General features: G+C 34.7%; 1 protein-coding gene and 1 long non-coding RNA gene across 6 annotated transcripts in view; one reads left to right on the top strand and one right to left on the bottom strand.

Moving 5' to 3' along the window:
* The window catches only part of LOC135296439 (uncharacterized), a 55,924-nt gene extending 41,869 nt beyond the window's left edge, over positions 1-14,055 (bottom strand). The window contains exons 1-2 of the long non-coding RNA XR_010358551.1: positions 13,982-14,055; positions 12,295-12,367 (exon numbers count right to left, since the gene is read on the bottom strand). This is a non-coding gene — a long non-coding RNA (uncharacterized LOC135296439). The remainder of the gene's footprint in view (positions 1-12,294; positions 12,368-13,981) is intronic.
* Positions 1-19,068, top strand: part of GRIK2 (glutamate ionotropic receptor kainate type subunit 2) — a 357,572-nt gene that overhangs the window by 262,969 nt on the left and 75,535 nt on the right. For 4 of the 5 annotated variants that reach the window (XM_064412796.1, XM_064412798.1, XM_064412797.1 and 1 more), the window contains 2 exons: positions 1,158-1,276; positions 4,894-5,111. In XM_064412796.1, coding sequence (XP_064268866.1) covers positions 1,158-1,276; positions 4,894-5,111 — 337 coding nt within the window. The remainder of the gene's footprint in view (positions 1-1,157; positions 1,277-4,893; positions 5,112-19,068) is intronic. The other variant, XM_064412799.1, reaches the window with a different exon arrangement.

Below are 19,068 nucleotides of genomic sequence, written 5' to 3' on the forward strand. Positions count from 1 at the left end.
TTTTTTTCACTCAAAGTACATGCATATATTGCCCTTGTATTCATTATCCAAGATTTGAAGACATGATTTAAGCATAAAAGTCCCTCTCAACAGTGTGACTCCAAGTCCAGGCATGGTGATTAAAACTATTAAATTATTAGAATAACCCTGCACATTGCAATTAAAATTTAAAGTTCTCCAAAAGTACCTTGAGGAAGAGAGAACTGAAAATAATATTTTTTACAAAAGAAATTGTAACAGAGAATAATTTATCTAGACATATTTGCTTGTTTTAGCTACAATTGATAAAATAGCATTTAGATATGAACTCGTCATAATGCACAGCAATTGCAAAGCCATGAATTAAAACAGATTGATTGTATATAATCTGCTTGTAATCTATTGCCAGACTCAGGCATCTTTCTACTATCTCTGTTCTATCTGTTTTTGAGATAATTAATTAAACTGTCTTTTCCCTTATGTTTATCTTTTTCTTTTTCTTTTTTTTTTTTTTTTTTCTTTTCTCAGAGCCTGGCCCTGCAAGGTGCTTGTGAGTGTCCCCAGCTTCTTTTGGAAAACCTTTCCAGGGATGCTACTGTGCACCTCACAGGACAGGATGCAATTAGTTTAATTTGCTATAGTACTTTTTTTTCTGTGAATTGTAATGTTTGGTGATTAAAAGTGTCACTTTTACTGCTAACTATTTATTTTATGTTATATTCATTATTTGTAATTTTGGTGAGAAAAAAGCATTTTGCCTGTTGTATTTTTTCCTAGTTAATTTCTGTGATTTAACACAAATTAATTTTCTTTCAAGATGCAAAATACTGACAGAGTGGCTATAAGAACCTAATCCTAAATGGGACCAATTGTCTGGAATTCTGTTGGTGTCAATAGAAGAGCAAGTGCTTTGATGTTTGCAGGTGGCACTTGGAAACTTTCAGAGCCAATCTGTATGCAACTTTATCAGTATCAGCAACAGTTAAGAATGTTAATCTTCAGTATTGCTTTTTCTTTTTATATTGTTGTTAAGTAAAATGCAATCACACTGTAAAAACTTTCACTATTTTCTTTATAACCTCTCTTGTTTTTCTTTTTCTTTTGCAGCAGATTTGCTGGATAGACTTTTTAATGGCTGCATTTTAAATCTGTTCTCTTTTTTCTGTCAATTACCACAGGTTTAGCCCCTATGAGTGGTATAATCCACATCCTTGCAACCCTGATTCAGACGTGGTGGAAAACAATTTTACCTTACTAAATAGTTTCTGGTTTGGAGTTGGAGCTCTCATGCAGCAAGGTATACGACTCAGTCTGCTCTTTCTCTTGGGCACCATGTCCCACTTTTTGCTGGGGGTAACAGTTCTTGGTGCAAGTCACTTGCATGGGTGCCTCTGTGCATGTAGCCATAAACCAGCTTTTTTATGACTATCCAGTCATTCCCAACACCTTACATATTAGTCTGAACACAGATAAAGAATTTAAGACTTAAGAAAAGTACAGCATAGCCATACAGTTTATTTCCTAAACCGGAAACCTTAACTGCATAATTAAATGAGTTAATATGTCAATTACCTAAAACCCCTCCATTTAAACAACCTAAAAATGGGTATAGCTTCATCAGATAAGACTGTAATGTAAAAATCTATATTTTTTTAAGTTTTGGTCTAGAAACCTTTCAACTACAGAAAGATTTTATCTAGTAGCTAGAACTTATAAAATAAGATAATATAGGAGATTTAATCCTGTCCAGCCATAATTTATATTTTAAAAATCAGAATGACCATTCTTAAAGATTTAAATAAAATATCTATATTCAACAATCCATGCACTGAGAAACTGATGCCATTGCTAACAATAAAATTGGCAGCTGTGTAGTCATATTGCTCAGAGTAAAACCAACATCCAGTTTTAACTATAACTGTCTTAGTAAAATGCTTAAGCACATTCTTAAAATATGTAATTTTCTTGCCATATTCCTCTTATTTTGAAAGCATACCAAATATATAGATCCATAAAAATATATCACCATTTTATTGCCCTTTTCCTTAAGGATTTGAACACAGTCATATAATATCAGACACAGGTGAATAGCACAGGTTCATTTTTTGCTCTGGCATTTCACTGGGCTGCATAGTGTAATACAAAAGATTCTTAGTCCTATTAAAGAGCCATTAAAAGGAATGGCTTTTCTTTCTGGAAAAATAACCATTACATATCCCCCCAAAAATCATCGAAAATGTTGGCAGGAACAAGTACATATTGGTAGAGTTGTTTTAATAGATATACTTGAGCTTGATTTAATGAAGCTTTCCTGTAACAGCAGTAAATATTCTGTCATATATCAGGTTGTAGGCTTAAAAAGTCTCTAATGCCTCAGACAAACATGAATTAACGGGTAAAAAGAAATCAGGATTTCAAATCAGAAATAAAAAATACATCTATAGTTGGCTAAGTGTTTACTATCAACTCGGTTGTCAATATATATATCAAGGAGTTATATAGTTGAAACACGATTACCAAATACATGTTTGTAAGATAATGATTGCTTTTAAGGAAGCTATCAAAAAAATGGATGCTGAATGAAATAAGGTATTTTGAATTCCATTCAGAGTTCTCAGGATTGTCAGAACCTCTATCAGTGCTGAGTTTTATGTGGCTTTATGCTTCTATGATGGAAAAAGCAATTTAGATTTTTGTATCATCTTTTTGCGAGAAAAAGGTATTTTAGTCCGTAACATCTAAACATTGTTTTTGAGAATCAAAATAAGAAAAAAACCCTTTCATTTAAAAAGATCTTTTGGAGGATAATAGTTTTCCTTGAAGGAAAACTAGTTTTTCAGAATTAAGACTGACCCTCTGTCCTTGCCTTCTATTGTTTTACCTTTACTCAGTTCATCCTTTAATAAACCTTAAAGGCACCATTTTAAGGATGCAGTATCAGTCTTGATTTTGATGATCGCTTTAAAAAAAATCTCAAAAACCTAAAGTCATCTAAAAGTAGAGTTTCAGACAAGCATGGAGGTTCTCACCTAATAGCAATAACTTTCCTTTAGAAATAATATAGAAACTCTCTTAATACTCATATCAACGTATTAAATGCTGCTTCTTTACAAAAGATTTGCTTAGTGCTGGAGGATACATGATAGAGGAAACTCATCCATGTCTTGCTGGCACCTCTCGCTCCCAGGAAACTGTGGGATATAGTGCTGGACATGACGTTACCTTGGGTACATGACAGTCAGCCCCTGACCAGGCTCTGTTTCATGGGCCCAGGTGGCACTCGCTTTCAGTCCTTGGTAAGGTCTGAGCTCGTGGGAACTGGGGTAACTGCGGCGAATGTCTCCACTCTCCTCTTCTTTCCAGTCCTGTCTGACTTTACTGGTGTTGGTTTTTAAAATTAAATGAGAGCAATTAAAAAGAGTTAATGGTAGTGGGCTTGTTGGGAAATCTCTTAGTGTTATGGTGTCTAAGTGTCTGACTAACAGGGCCTAGGAGCAACTCCATCAGACAGGTACTTTTCTACTTTTTCCCTTGCAGAATTCTAGGCAGAGTCTGGCGCTGGAGTTGGCTGTCATGTCCAAGTCTGTCAGCCTTTTTTGTTTGAAACAGCAAGGGTAAGATGAACTGCAGGGTAAGATGGGCTGTTTTTGAATACAGTAGTCCAGTTACGATACCACTTCTTTTTTTCCTTTTCTTTTGTTTTCTTCCTCCCTCCCTCCCTAGCCTTTCTGTTCTTTTTTTCACATTGAGTTTGGAAGTTTGACATAATCTTTCACCTATATGAAGATGTGTTACCTTGCTGGACCAGTTCCTTAATTAATTCAATATAAGCAAAAATTTAACAGGAATAAAATAGTCCATCTTGCCTTCATTCCATTTTACCCAGGAAATATAAGAGCAAACACAGTAAGCGATTTACAAAAAGGGGTTGTTTCGGTACAATGGTGTAGTGGATATGATGAAACTGTTTCCTTGAAAACAAGTTTCCAGATATTTCTAAAAGACCTTACATAAAGTTCTTAAAATGAAGCTTGAAATTGTTTATTTGACATCATTAGAAATTTTATTTCATTCAATTATAACATTATGGAAAAAAATCCATATATGCTCATTTATAATAAATATTTGTAATTGTATATTACAGTGAATTTAATTTATTCCTATTTTTTGTAATTAGTCACAAGAGGAGTTTATGTGCTTCAATTTGTCTCATTAGGCTCTAAATTTGCATTAAAAATTATGCAAATTACTATACAGTGTCTGTCTCTCCCTCCATTCTTTAGTGCCATGAGCAGGCAACTCCAGCAATGCATTATAATCTATCTTTATCTAGTTTATGCATAGAAGTCTAATATTTTTATTGCTATTCTATTAAATTGAGTGGCATAGCCACTCATATTTATATGAAATTGTGGGGCTAAACATAGGGATGGGAGATGTTAATTTTTTTATTTCAACATTTAATAAACTATACTTTGCAGCAATGCAAATGACAAAACTTAAAAGCATATTTATAATAGATTTAAAATTTTGTTTTTCAGATATGAAATGCTCTATTTCACACCTGGTACCTTCATCAATTGCTTATTTTTTCTGGAAAGCAAGTTGAAGTAACTGCTTTTTTAGTATTGGTATTTTTATATATATGTTTAGAAATTTTAAAATTGCACTGATCACTGAATCTCCCGTTACTATATTTTGATTCCCACAGCTCCAAAAAGCTATGTCTTTATAAATTTAACCAGTTATTTTGCATTTCAGTTGTGACTGTTTGTACAAGCAGTACATCTAAACCTGTAGCTTAAAGATTTTTTTGCACAGTGATTCCATTTCCCCACTGTGGCAAAAAGTGCTGAACACTTATTAATTGTTTTCTGTGCATCCGTTTCACCTTTCTCCCCTGGTTTTCGTTAGGTTCTGAGCTCATGCCTAAAGCCCTCTCCACCAGGATAGTGGGAGGCATTTGGTGGTTTTTCACACTTATCATCATTTCCTCGTACACTGCTAACCTAGCCGCCTTTCTGACAGTGGAACGTATGGAATCCCCTATTGATTCTGCTGATGACTTGGCCAAGCAGACAAAGATAGAGTATGGGGCAGTTGAAGATGGAGCAACCATGACTTTTTTCAAGGTAAGTTTTATATTCTGTTTGAGAAGAGTTACAACCTGATTTTGCGTGGGGGGAAGTTTTGCACCTTGCTGAAGGGCAACTACTGCGATTTCTGATGCTGTGAAAAACAAGTGGAAACATTTTTGTTTTGTTTTGTTTTGTTTTTTTATTAAAAAGATAGCAAAATAATCAAACGAAAAATCTCTCACAGAAAAGAAAAAGTATTTTTGATTATTTTCTATTAATAAATTGAATTTATAATACTGAAGTACGTGAAGAAAGCTGAGTACTTTCCTCAGATCTGCTATAGCTGTTTACAAGATTAAAATTTGTCATATTGAAACTTAGTTTAATTCGACAGCATTATACCTAATTGTAGTCTTTACTCAAGAAACACTAAGGATATTAATGGCTGTACTGAGGAAAACTTTTTGGACTTCATCATTTTGAAAAACTTTTGAATGAAATTTTGGGTTCATGTAAAAAGCTCAGATTATCCCAGTTTTTCTGTTCCTCTTAACCTGCTACTAAGATAATTAAATTTGAAATATAGTGAAGTGAGATACTGAATTAGAGGAAAATATTTCTTGTCTTGATTCATCAGGCATTTAAGCAGACTCAAATTAGTGATAAATATTTATGAAAGGAGAGAAGACGGTTTGTTCTCTAACTCCTGATGTTGGATAGCACAGTATCTCAGATCTTCTGGAGAGGTATTTAACAATATTTGCCTGATCTTTGGTAATTTCTGAAGACTTTTTTGGATAGTACAGTCTAGTTTTAAGAATTATTGTGGTATCACCGAAAGCTCTGCTTTGGCTGTCACATTGGCATTTTTAAACAGCAAACTAAGTTCCAAGGTAGCTTTTAAACTGGTTCAGAAATTTAAGACTGTGTGCTCAGTTTCTCTCATAAAATTTAAAGAGCACTAGATTTGTTTACATATCAAGGCTAAATAATCTCTATTTCATCTTATGACCATAGACCTTGTACCTAATCAAAGTGTACAAATAGTTTTAATTTAAAAAATAAATAATTTCTAAGGCTTTCTGATATTTGGAAATAAAAATCATTCAACTCCATTATCTCAGAATGCTTCAGGCTGTTTAACTTAAACCACGCATTGGGAATGTTCTGATCAGAATACTCATTGGAAAAGGAACTGATTAAATTGATAGAAGTAACTAATCAATCAGAGATCTCTTTGTGTCTGGAAATATGTGAAGTAGTTAAAAGTAACAACATTGAAAGTTTAAAGACTGAGTATTTTAAAAGAGTCAAAATTATTTTTGTCTCAAGACATAAAGAAGAGAAGGTATTTATTGAACCACCAGAAAACACTATAGGGATTTAACTTAATTTTAGTATGGCAGAAAATTTTGATCTAATTATATTTTACATTCAAACTGTGGACACTGTGGAAATATTAGGAAGCAACTTTAAATTTTTAGTTTTCCTTCTCATCCTTAATTTTCTGATTCACTTTTTTTTTTTTTTTTATACTTCTAATGTGGGTGTTCTAAATTTCTAAGTGCACAGAGACTATTCCTCTTTCTGTGCATTTCTTCCCTCTGCATGTTAATTTAGTACTCCCTTTTCTGCAGAATTATTCCTTTCTGTTCTCTTTTTTCTTCTGTTTATGTTTGTCCAGATATATTTTGTAATTTTCTAATGTATTGTATCCAAGATCTAAAGAGGCATTACATCTAATGAAGTAACATTTTCACATCCTTCATTGAAGATTTTTAGCTGCAGTTGAATGACCATAGACTTGAAACCTAGACACACAACAGATTTAGGATGTCAGAGCACATAATTTAACATTACTTTTTTTTACATTAATGAATTTTCCTCCTTCACTATGAGTGAAAAAGAGAAACCATAAGAAGACATAGGATTTATTTATTCAAATTAGGGTCAAATTAAAGTTTTGTCTATTGAAAACATATATTTTCTGGATTATTGTCATTATTAGCAAGTGTTTTATGACATGAAACTGAACCAATAATGAAGAACTGTTCCAACTTGGAACCAACTGATTTGAAATATTTTTCTGTTTTTTATTATCTCTTCTGGTATAAAATTGGTTTATATTATTTGCTACTACTTTTAATATTTTTTATTATTAATGGATATTATTTACCTAATGAAATTATTTTAAACTTAAGCATTAGATGTAGCTACATCCATTCTTGCAGATTATCAATAAGTGAAAATCATGCTCAAACAGGAGAGTAAATGAAAACTATACAATCCCATTTAATTCATTCAGTGTCTGAAGCAATCTCCAGGAGAACATTAGGGTTTTCCTGATATAAATGCTATTCACTAGAGCTGCCTGTGTAAGGAATGTAGTTAATACATATGTATTCCATGAAAGATAAACCAAAACATATATGTATATATACAGTCTTTAATCATGAACTTCCTGGCAAAATTAGGTATTTTTGCCTAATGATGTAGAGTTATCAGAAAATAAAGTACTATAATTTTGGTCAACTTAGTATATCTGCATTTGCGTGTTTTTAAAACATACTTCTAGTCAGCAAAAGCTATTACTTCAGGAATGTAATTCTGTTACAAAAAAAGGATAAATATGCAAGAAAATATTTTAAAATAATACTTTAAGTGGAACTGCATTACAAGGTTCTGCTAGAATTTAATATCTCATAGAGAATGCTAAAAAATACAAAAAGCACTTAAGCACACAACTCTGATAAAACAGTTTTAAATTATATATATTATATTCTCTTATATACAGATAACTGAATATCAAGTAGGAAGTGCCATTTTGTATGGCATTAAGGAAAATAATGATGAACTTTTTTGTCCTGTTCTGGTCATCACACTTTGAAAATATGCTTAAAATTGGAAAGGGTTCATTAAAGGTGAAAGAATGACTGTAAGTCTGAAAATAAGCATTGCAGTTAGAGGCTAAAGATCTGTCTGTTTAATCTGCTGAAGAGAAGGTTAAGAGGTGACTTGATCATGGTTTGCAAGTGCCTTAATGGGAATGAGACTTTTGACAGTAGATGACTCACTAATCTAGCAGAAAAAGGCATAATGAGATCCAATGTTTCATAGCTGAAGTTAGGGAAATTCAAACTAGAAATAAGGTGCATATTTTTAAGAGTGAGAGTCATTAACCACTGGTATAACTTATCTATGAGTGGGTTGGATTCATCCATCAAAGGCAACCCTTATGAGGAAGATAGATGCAGCATAGCACAAGCATGTGGTTCTTTTGATTTGGAGGTTACTCAGTGAAAGAGATAGCCTTCATTATACAGGAGATCAGATTAGATTTTTATAGTACTCTTATACTTCAAAAATCTAAGAGGGTATGAGTTCTGGGGATAGGGGTTGCACAAAGATAATTGAGAGGATAAATTTATCATCTGTGTGTATGTTTATCCTTAGCTACTTTTGTCTTGTTTTAATGAGAGTGGATTGAGTAAAACTGTGACACTGTGTTACAACAAGATATAAAGACACCAGATGGTTTGCTAATTTTAAATGAAATTATCATATCTTGGTAATAGTTATTAGTTCCAATCACAGTGAGGCTTGGTAGCTGCCCACATGACTGACAGTAATTTCTGCATAAATTTACTATATAGCAGTCCATTGAATTCTTAAAAAATCTTTGGAGCATGGCCAAAGCTGTGTGGTGCTAAAAAAAAGAACCTATTACGAAGGGGAACCTAAATGGACATCAGACAAAAAATCTTACTGCTGGATTAAAATCTCCTGAAGGTAAAATCTTGGAGAGCGCATGGGATATATGTTGAAAATGCTGTTTCTCTTGTGAGTCAAATATCCTTGTGAAATAGCTTTGATGAAAAAGGAGAATATTATCTTCAGGCTTTTACTAGGTCCTTCATCTTATGCCTCCTCATTCTCTGAGAAACATGAAGTACAACTCTTTCAGAAGCTAGAAAGCAAAGGAAAATTTCAGTGTTCTCACCTCTTAAGATCTGCTTATCTGAGCATGGAAAGGAAATAATTTTACAAGTCCATTATGTGCCTGGAGGGTCTGCTCAGCTAATTCATTCTGAATAATAAAGAAAACTTCACTATTGTCCAAGAATTGGAAGGGAAGATATGCGAAAGTAAGTTCTAAGCCTTAAAGATATGTGAAAGTAAGTTCTTAGCTTTTAGGCTGGGAGTGTCCATTAGCGATACATACTTTGTTGTTTCTGAAATTATGGATGTTTTCTTAGTTATGAAATTCTCTTCCTTTCTCTTGGCTGCTATTGTCCCTATTGACCACGTTTAAATTTCAGAAACCTGCTTTTTTTCCTGTTTGGAATAAAATAAAAAGCATTTATTATTTTTATGGAAGATAGTGATCTCACACTAACTGTTCTTGGATTAAAAAACCCAGATTTTTCATTGCCTTTAATTTCTGTGATCTCTCAGGTTGCGTTTCTCACTTGGTTTTTTTGCTGGATAACAATTCTGAAATTAAGAACAATGTTAATTCTACCCAGCTTCTATTTGCACCACACTTCACCCTCACACCCAAAAAAACTTAGTTCAATACATGTATGAGGTCTACAATGTTGAGATATTTATTGTGATGCTGTCAAGTGCTTTTGTTTCTCCCATAATTTTTCATATCTGTAACGTTCAATGTCAGAATTTCTTTTTAGGTTTTTGTACAGTACCAGGTACAATGGAATTTTTCTTACTTATGGTTACTAGGCATCTGCATACCAAATAGTAAAAACCAAACTACTTTTTCATTCTCTAATAGCAGTAAATTAGTGTCATTACTCCTTTATCACAAATAAAAGGTCTTCTCAGCTCTCTGTGAGATATATTTTATATTCTAGTTTTGTTGATAAGGAAGCTGAGGCACTAAATAGGATTGCATCTTTTTCAAGATCGCTTGGTGAAGGGTAGATAGGAAACTAATTCTGGTGAAAGGTAGGCATGGGACTAATTCAGGAAAGCTGACTCATATACCTTAGAATTATCTGGTAGACTGACTATTCTGTTTACCAATTATATTTGCATTTTATTCTTTAGGATCAAGTTTTATACTCCAGCTCTATTTTTCTACAATATATTTCATTTCTTCCTACGATGCTTTCTCTCTATAAAGAGCCATGTTACTCATCTTTTTTAGTAATTTTCTTTTTCCCCATGTCCTCACATTTTACCCTAGCCTCACATTTGTTGCCATCTCTCTGAGGAAATTTAGAGAAGCAAAAATTCAGCACTTTTTGTCTGTCTTCCCCTTCCACATTCTCAGCCTATTTACAGAAATGACATTAAGCTCTACCTATACATAACAAAGTACTAGAAACAATCTCTTAAAGCTGAAGGAAGGAGTTATAGGGGAATTTTCCCACTGCTTGCAACTGGAGTACAAATGACAGATTCTCTGACATAAACAGAGGAAACAGCAGCAAGAATAAAGGTTTTAATGTCATTCATTTGTTGTGTGTGAGGTTGGCATTGATGTGCACAAAGCCAGTACAAATCCTGTGGGAATTTCAAGTCTGGGTTTGAACACTGTAATAAACAAATTATATTTGTTTAACAAGTAAAGATGCAGTACAAACACATGGGTGTATACACACAGAGGACCTTTAGTTTAATGCTTCAAATAAAACACCATGAAGTTTGGCAGTGTGTATTAATTATTTGGTGCAATTTTTGCAAGTCAAAGATGAGAGAAGTACCGCTTATGAGTTTCTCAAATATCCAGTGACTGACAGCGACTAATGGAAAATAATCTTTTCAGTCACAGCTTCCATGTACTAATTTTGATAAGCATGAAAAAAAAAGTGTAGCAGATGCAACAGATACATGTTCAGTTTGATTTAATAATATCTCACGTTATAGAAAAGTTGCATTTTGATGTAACAAATACAGACTTGTCCTTGCCTGAAAAAACATGTGGTACATGTCACTAAAAAGGGACTTGAATATAAATACTATACAATCTTTTTTTTTTTTTCTTTTTGATCATGCTGGTTTGGACCTAACTGCTAGAAAAACCTACAGCTGAAATGCATCATTTCCTCTTTGCCATGATTCCCTCTTTGCAAGAACACTACTTAGTAAACCATTGCTTCTTTTAATGTAAAAAAAAAACCAAACTAAACAAACCCAAAAAAACTCAAACAAACAAAAAAACCCAACAAACAAACAAAAGCAGATATAGTTGTAAATCTCTAAAACAAGGTCTGTGGTCACTTCACACAGTTACAAGAACTAAATCTGCAATAGCAGAGCCTGTGAGAGTGAGATAAAGTCTTTGTCCACATATCTTAAAGCATCTCTGCCTCACTGAGTTCTACTTATTTTTGTAAAAGATCAGGGAAGTTAGGCAATGGTAGGTAGGTTCTATGATACATTAACACAGACTATAACAAGAGCAGTTCATTTGAATTCTATGTAGAAGAAATTACAATAAATTTGGTACCATTAAGTTCTATGGGGTGAACTGTTTTTCTTTTGAATTTGAAGGCAGAAAGCAGAACAAATTCACAGAAAGTGCTTCATTCTAAGTAACTTTCTAGTTATGGGGACAATGGTTTAATGCTGACTTGACCCTTACAGTGATTATTATTCCTAGAGTAAATAAGAGCAGATGTTTGGCTTTGTGTTGCATTTCAGTGCTGTGTCATGAAACTAAAAATAGATGGAATGCAACAGAAATTCACTATCTTTTCACTCTCATATTTGTTCTCCCACCCATGACTTTTCCCTTCCCTTTCTCCTTTCCCTGTTTCTCATTTCTTATACCCTTCAGTAAGGACTGAAAAAGATAAGCATGACTAATCAACTTTTCATTTCTACAAAGATTATTCTATATATCCAGATAGTAAGTACTCTTAATAAACTGCTGGATTATGCTTGGTTGTACTTAAAAACTATAGGATTCATATTTATCATTTACATTTGTCTCAGGCTACAGCTCTTAGAAATAGATGAAATGTGTAGAAATGCCATTTGATGTCCTCTCAAGGAAAAAAAAAAAACAAACCTTCCAGTGAAATAAAAAGTAGACATTCACAATAATTAAAATATTGAAAGAAATCATTAAGATATAAGTTGGGTACCCACTAGTTATTTTTGAAATTATGTCTAAGAGAGACATCAAAAATAAATGAAAAGTTGGCATTATGAAAATTCTAGTTTCTCTTTGAATCAATTAAACATTTCCATAACTCAGTTTCTGCCTTACCAAAAGTCTAGAGAAGGGAAGAAGTGTTGTGTTGATGTCCCCATTGAACTCTCAGATGGTCTACCTTGTGGTCCTATAAGTATTTCAGAGTATTATTATTATACAGAGGCACAATTAACATACAAACAAGAAGCTGGCATTTGCATCATTTTTCAAAATTGCATCCAACAATATGCATTAATTAGTGCGTATGCATTAATGACCCATACTGTAGGTACACGGTGGAGATGATCTGAATAAAATCGATCATTCTCAGTGTATAAGGTATGATATATATAGCAAGATCAAATTCCCAGCTGGATAGAAATATGGGATACAAGAAATCAGAGCCCAGACTGGGTAAAAAAATAACAACTTTATGTTTTTTCTAGAAAGTCAAACCTGATATGCATATGTTACCCAAACCACAGTTTGAGTCTGAAATTGTGTCAGGATTATTTATCAGCAAAAGACAAGAATTTTTATTAAATGTAGATAATTCAGAGGGGTGTAATAATCTAGACATTTGAAAAATAACTTTGTAGTTAAGAGAAAACCACTCTGCCTCTTTTTTTGGAGAATATACAGATATGCCACAGCAGACAACAATCACAGAATCGCAAACTAGGGATGGTTAGAAGGGACCATAGTGGGTCACCTGGTGCAACCTCCCTGCCTAAAACAGAGTCATCCTAGAGCACATTGCATGGAATTGTGTCCAAACAGTTCTTGAACGTCTCCAGTGAGAGAAACTCCTACAACCTCTCTGGACAACCTGTTCCAGTGCTTACTCATTCACACAGTACATAATTTTTTCCTCATATTCAGATGGAACTTTCTGCGCATCTGTGTCTGCCCATTGCCTCTTGTGCTGCTGCTGGGCAGCACTGAGCAAAACCTGGCTCCATCCTCCTGACATCCCCCTTCAGATAGACACTTATTTACATGGATGTACATCTCCTTCATCTCTTCATGAGGCCGAACAGGCCCAGCTCCCTCAGCCACTCCTCATAAGAGAGATACTCCAGGCCCTTGCTTATCTTTGTAGCTCTCCTCTGGATTTCTTCCAGCAGCATCCTGTCTCTCTTATACTGAGGAGGCCAGAACTGGTCACAGCACTCCAGATTTGGCCTCACTAAGGCTGAGTAGAGGGCCAGGATCACCTCCTTCAACCTGCTGGCAGTGCTTTACCTAATACATCTCAAAATACCATTTGCTTTCCTTTAAAGTCAGATGGAGCTTAATCACCACTAATTGATGCAAATTGCTTTTCTCAATAGCTTTTTTATTTTGTTTTGTTTTGTTTTAAGCCAGTTCAACTCCAAGTTGTCCAACCTCTTCTCCTACCTTCAGCCTCAAGCACTGTTGACTTAGGTCTGTGGCAAGTCAACCCAGCTATCTCATATAGCTGCAAATGAACATTTTTTGTTGTTGCATTTTTATTTTTCAGTTGTGAAGAAAACTGTTCTAGCTGCTAGATGGGGCAGAGTGTCATTACATGGCAGGGCAGTCTCATATCATCCTGCTAAATGTGAAATAGGAATCCACACCCTTTGGGAAGTGAGTTATGTCACCTAGACATTTTAAAGTGTGACAATGAGAAAAATCAACAACACTGAAATTTCTGATGCTTACAATATACGTTTTCTTTATGTACTAATGTAGGTTTTGTCTTAACCGGTAACCCATTTTGCTTCCTTTCCCTTACCTGATGGTCTTCACTTTCTGGCCCCTTCAGGGCCTGTAATGGCTGCTGACAGGATCAGTTGTAAGAGAATTACTGATCTCTGAGTTCTCATCACAACTTTAGTTGCAAGGCTTTTTCCTCAGAAATGCATAACCTAATTGCTCTCTCTCCTTATCACCTTTCTCTCCTCCTGCTGTTTTCCTCGGGAGGTAGGGTGAGAACACTTCTCTTTTTTTCTTCTCTTTTCAGCTTTTTTCCCCTTTATGTTTGTCTTCAGATCTTGAGCAAGGTGAGAAAGCGACCTGAACCAGATCATAAAGAAACCTTTAACTGCAAACAGCATTCTGTATGAAAGACATAATTCAGAGACAGGGTTTGTTTAGGAAATTCAGAGTACATCTGAACATTTTTAACTATCAGAGTCTAAAAAAAATTGCCTTGCTCTTCAAAGCAAATAGATCTGTCACCAAGTAGCCATGAAAAGTTTGCCAGATTTGATCTATGACTCATCCTGGGAATGCTATTCAGAAGCAATTCTCCGGAGTGAACGGGCCCTTGGTTCAGCTATTTTTTTTTTGTGAGCTCCTGCCATATGAGTAACCTTCAGTGTTGAATTTCTGCCCACTAAAACATCCTGAAATCCTCTGTTCATTAGCAGAGGTGAGCTCTTAGTTCTGCCTGTCAATTTACATATCATAGCACTGAGGTGTTGCCCAACTACATTAGCATTGCTTTGTGTACAAAAATATTTTCAGTGCCAGAATTGCCCCAGACATCACCTAAAGTCTTATTATGCTGATGAATTTCTTCTCCAGATTTATTAATTCTCCAAACAGAGTGCCTGTTGAGATTGATTAAACCATCCCTTTTGCAATAGATCTATGGTAATAATTATGTAATTATGCAAGATTTTTGCCTCTTAGGCATTTTTCTTTATCCATGCATTAATTGAACTTGTATTTAATGTATTAAAGATCCTTAATCTGCACAATATACTTGACTCGTTTATAAAAAAAAACATACTAAAGTATGCTTTAGAATCACAGAATAACAGAGTTGTTTAGGTTGGAGAAGAGCTCTGAGTCCAACCATTAACCTAACACTACCAAGTCCACCACAAATCCATGTCCTTAAGAACCTCATCTGCATGTCTTATAAATACCTCCAGGGATTATAACATAATCACTGCCTTGGGCAGCCCGTTCCAATTATTGACAGTCCTTTCCAGGAAGAAATTTTTACTAATATCCAGTCTTACTGTGACAAAATTTGAGGTAATTTCCTCTCATCCTGTTGCATGTTGCTTTGGAGAAGAGACTACTTACCTTGCTACAACCTCTTTTCAGGTAGTTGTAGTGAATTTACACAAAAGTGTCCGCTCTGGCTCCTATTCTTCAGGATAAATGCCCCATCTCCCTCAGCTGATCCTTACAAGACCTGTGCTCCAGACCCTCCACCAATTCTGTTGTCCTTCTCTGGATATCCCGGCACCTTCAGTTTCTTTATGGTAATAAAGGGGTTCAGAACCGGATACAGGTTTCTAGGTGTGGGCTCATCAGTGCCAATTACAGGAGGACAATTACTGTCCTGGTCCTGCTGAACACACTGTTGCTGATGCAGGTTGGGATGCTATTGGCCTTCTTGGCCACCTGGACAAGCCACTGCTGGCTCGTATACAGCCAGTTTCCAACCAACATCCCCATGTCCTTTTCTGCTGGGAAGCTTTCTGGAGTAGTAGTGGCTGCTCTGGCCACAGCCTGTATCTTTGCATGGGGTTGTGACCCAAGTGCAAGATCCAGCAACTGGCCTTGCTGAACCTCATGCACTTGGCTTCAGCCCATCAATCCATCCTGTTCTTATCCCTCTCTGGAGCCTTTCTATCCTCCAGCACATCAACACTCCCGAGCAACTTGGTGTCATCTGCAAACTGACTGAGGTTGCATTTGATCTCCTAATCCACATAATTGATAAAAATGTTTAACAGGACTGGGGCCAGTACTGAGCCCTGGAGAGCACCAGTAGTGACCAGCTGCCAAAGGATAGTATATTACTCTATTCAGCAGTCTTTAGGCTCAGCCATCTAGACATTTTTTTATCCAGCAAAGAGTATACCTGTCCAAGCCATGAGCAGCCAGTAATCTGAAAGAGATATTGAAAAGCAATTTGCAAGCAAAATTCAGATAAGTTATCATGTGAGCTATTGTGGTTTGAAGGAAATGTGAGATTTTTTACTATATATACTATTAGCAAACTATTATTTATTATCAAAGGATATAACTAACCTTAAAATATTTTTTTGCAGATCTTTGCATTTGAAAACTGAAATCTGTTACCTCTCAACAAACTGTAAAAAATGGCAAATATTATGGAGGCCTTTGAAGACTTGAATTTCTGGGTGTTTCATTGAAAAAACTCTTACTTTCCTTTGCTGCAGGCCAATGGCAAGACAGAAACAGTTCTGTTACTCTTTTTTCAGCTCTCACTGCCTTTCTCTGTCTTTCATTTTTATTTTTTTTTAATACTAGTGATACCTCCCTTAAGTTATGAGGATTCTTCCAGAACTGTTTAGAAGCTTCTATTTGACATTTCTGATAGAAGTTTCATGAACTCTTACATACATTTCCACCTACTGAAAAAGGAATATGCTCCCTAAAGGAACTTTCTGTGAGGAAGGAATACTAGCACCAAAAATTTTCTGTGATTTGATAGGAATGCTCTCTACCTCTTTCTTCACCTTATTACCTTGTCTGGCAAAGAAGCTTTGAGGATAGTTTCTTTGATTCTAAGACTTTTATCTAAGCCTATCCAGGTAGTTATCATTCAAGTGTACTTTTATTCACGCTGAATTACTAAGGAACTTACTTGAATTGAATAAAAACAACAGCTTGGTTTCTTAATTTATTTTATGGTTACATCTTGTATTCCTGATGCAGTTTTTGTTCCTTGAAGAGCAGAGATGTTTATCATAGTTCATTGTAGATGTGCTATCCAACAATGCCATTCTAGTCAAGGGTTTTGCTACCCCTACAATCAGAAGTTAATGGAGGAAACACTGATCTTTCAGTTTCCTCTTCCAGTCACAGACTGCTCATAATGAAGAAGATTCAGCAGTTTCATTTGCTGTCTTTTCAAATCACATCATCAAAGATGAAAGGAGGTTTGAAAGGGAACTATGGGCCTCATTTCACAGAAAAGTACTGAGGCCAATTATTTTTTACATTCTTATTCATCTTATAAACTATTTCTAGATTTCTTTCCAAGAGCTTGATTTCTAAATAAATGTCTTAACATTTACAAAAAACCATTGAGACTTGTGGTCTTCCTCTTTAGGTTTTCAGTTTTCATTTCCAAAATGTAGAATTACTTTGGTAAATTGAATCTCTAACTTTTGGGGGAATAAATATAACAGCAAAACCACTAGCACTGACAAAGGCTGTAGTTGCAATAACTTGTGATTTCCATTTTTTCTTTTATTTTTTTCATTTATTGACATTAGTGATGGAATCAAGTCATTAAAAACCTCCTGTTATTATGTATTTGTCAACCAAATTTTTAATATTTTATTTTCCTACACTGTATTGCATTACACAATCCCTATATTAATGTTATCAGCTGCTACTCTAGTTAGTTTTGCCTCATGGGCAAAAAGTTTAGTGAAGGTAATTTATTATTCTTTGTATATATAGGAACTGTAAAAGAAAGTTTGTCATCCCTAAAATAATAATGAGTAAATGGCAGGAATACGCTGTATTCCTGAAGTTTCTCCAAATGTTTAGGGTAGGACTGTACTAAAAGTAGATGGGTGAGTTAGTACATTGGTATAGAAAGGATATCAATTGTTGATTGAGAGAATTTCATAGGAAGGCATAATAATATCCTGTGTTTTGGTGTCAAAGCAATAAAAACACACACACACACACACACACTTGATTTGTTTGAATAGGAAAGATGTAGGTTTTAAAACACGTAAGGCAGGTTTTTCCTCTCTCCAAAATGTAGATACCTGCTTTCCCCTTCAGTAGTCTTCTAGGTGCCCCTGACTGACACTGGAAAGAAACTGAAAGGCACCAAAAAGTAATTCCTCTGTATTAAGCAAATGTCCTGGAAGGACAGCATTCTCCAGAGCTACAGGAATTAACCTGTATTGTGAGAAGAGAAACTTAGGTTCGTACTTGGGTGTAGATACTTAATGTATAGGTGGCTAAAAGTATTTAAGAAGAATCCCATAAAATTTATGGTCACTTTTTAAGCATGAAACACTTTTCATATATGTATAAACTACAGTTTGACCGTAGGGAGACGTGGTGATTAAATAATATATGTATTCAAATTAATTAATTTTACAAGGAATAATATACACAATTCCTGTTCTGTAGTAAAACTGACTGACTTAACTATCACAGTGGGAATATTCCTTTTAGATTAATGGTTTAAAAACTGCAAAGAAATTATTTTCTAACAAGTTGGCACTGATATGAACACACACACACACAAAGGAAATATCTCTCATAGAAAATCATATAAAAAGTTCATATTTTGGCTTATTGCCTGAGTTGAAATACTGGCAAAATTATGATCTGTGTATGTAAACGTTTCATTCAGAAATATTGTGCTGGTCACAGTGAGTAAACCACCGATTACAAGGGCCTGTATTTCAAAAAAGAAAACAAAAGAAGTAAAAATAAAGGATAAATGCTATGCAACATTTTGATTTGTTCATATGGCTCCACGTGCTTGATTACATTAGAGGTTCAGTACATTTATCTTCCAGCAACAGGGCAGGTGTTGCTTTGTCATCCGCTGTATAACTTGTCATTTTTGTTACATTTATAAGTTCAATTTTTTAAAAAATTAAATTAGTGTGACAGGTGCAGGCTTTTGATATGTACACCAGTAATGTGTTTGCATTGTTTGCATATTTTGTAGGAAGTGTGTGGTGGTCTTGACGTATTCTTTGTCAGAATTTTCATGGAAATCTGAAATTAAAGGTTACAGTTCAGCTTGCATATGAGAGATTAGTAGGATGACACAGCAAAATAACAACCTTGTTTACAGGAAAAATAAAATAAAATTAGACATCCGGAACAAACTACACCCTCTAATATATT

This window comes from Passer domesticus, chromosome 3 (assembly GCF_036417665.1).
Source record: "Passer domesticus isolate bPasDom1 chromosome 3, bPasDom1.hap1, whole genome shotgun sequence".
Classification (NCBI taxonomy): Eukaryota; Metazoa; Chordata; class Aves; order Passeriformes; family Passeridae; genus Passer; species Passer domesticus.